This window comes from Cynoglossus semilaevis, chromosome 8 (assembly GCF_000523025.1).
Source record: "Cynoglossus semilaevis isolate Cse_v1.0 chromosome 8, Cse_v1.0, whole genome shotgun sequence".
In the NCBI taxonomy this organism is placed as follows: domain Eukaryota; kingdom Metazoa; phylum Chordata; class Actinopteri; order Pleuronectiformes; family Cynoglossidae; genus Cynoglossus; species Cynoglossus semilaevis.
Window position 1 is genome coordinate 29,471,301 of NC_024314.1, and position 412 is coordinate 29,471,712.

General features: G+C 41.3%; 1 protein-coding gene across 1 annotated transcript in view; it reads right to left on the reverse strand.

The window, feature by feature from the left end:
- The window catches only part of nav3 (neuron navigator 3), a 103,403-nt gene that overhangs the window by 14,065 nt on the left and 88,926 nt on the right, over window positions 1-412 (reverse strand). The window contains exon 21 of the mRNA XM_017034053.2: window positions 201-253. Coding sequence (XP_016889542.1) covers window positions 201-253 — 53 coding nt within the window. The remainder of the gene's footprint in view (window positions 1-200; window positions 254-412) is intronic.

Here is a 412-nt window from a genome sequence, read left to right on the forward strand (position 1 = left end):
ATCTAATCTGATCTAATCTGATCTAATCTGATCTGATCTAATCCAATCTAATCTAATCTGATCTGATCTGATCTAATCTAATCTAATTTGATCTGATCTAATCTGATCTAATCTAATCTGATCTGATCTGATCTAATCTAATCTAATTTGATCTAATCTAATCTAATCTAATCTGATCTGATCTGATCAGATTTACTCACCGCAGAGTAAAGTGAGGAGGTGCTGGAGACCAGAGACAGTGAGGAGCCGTGAACTGTGAGAGGAAACAGAAGGAGAAGTGAAGTCACTGACGTTCACTGACTGACTGAGATCTACTGACTGACTGAGGTCCACTGACTGACTGAGGTCCACTGACTGACTGAGGTCCACTGACTGACTGAGGTCCACTGACTGACTGAGGTCCACTGACTGA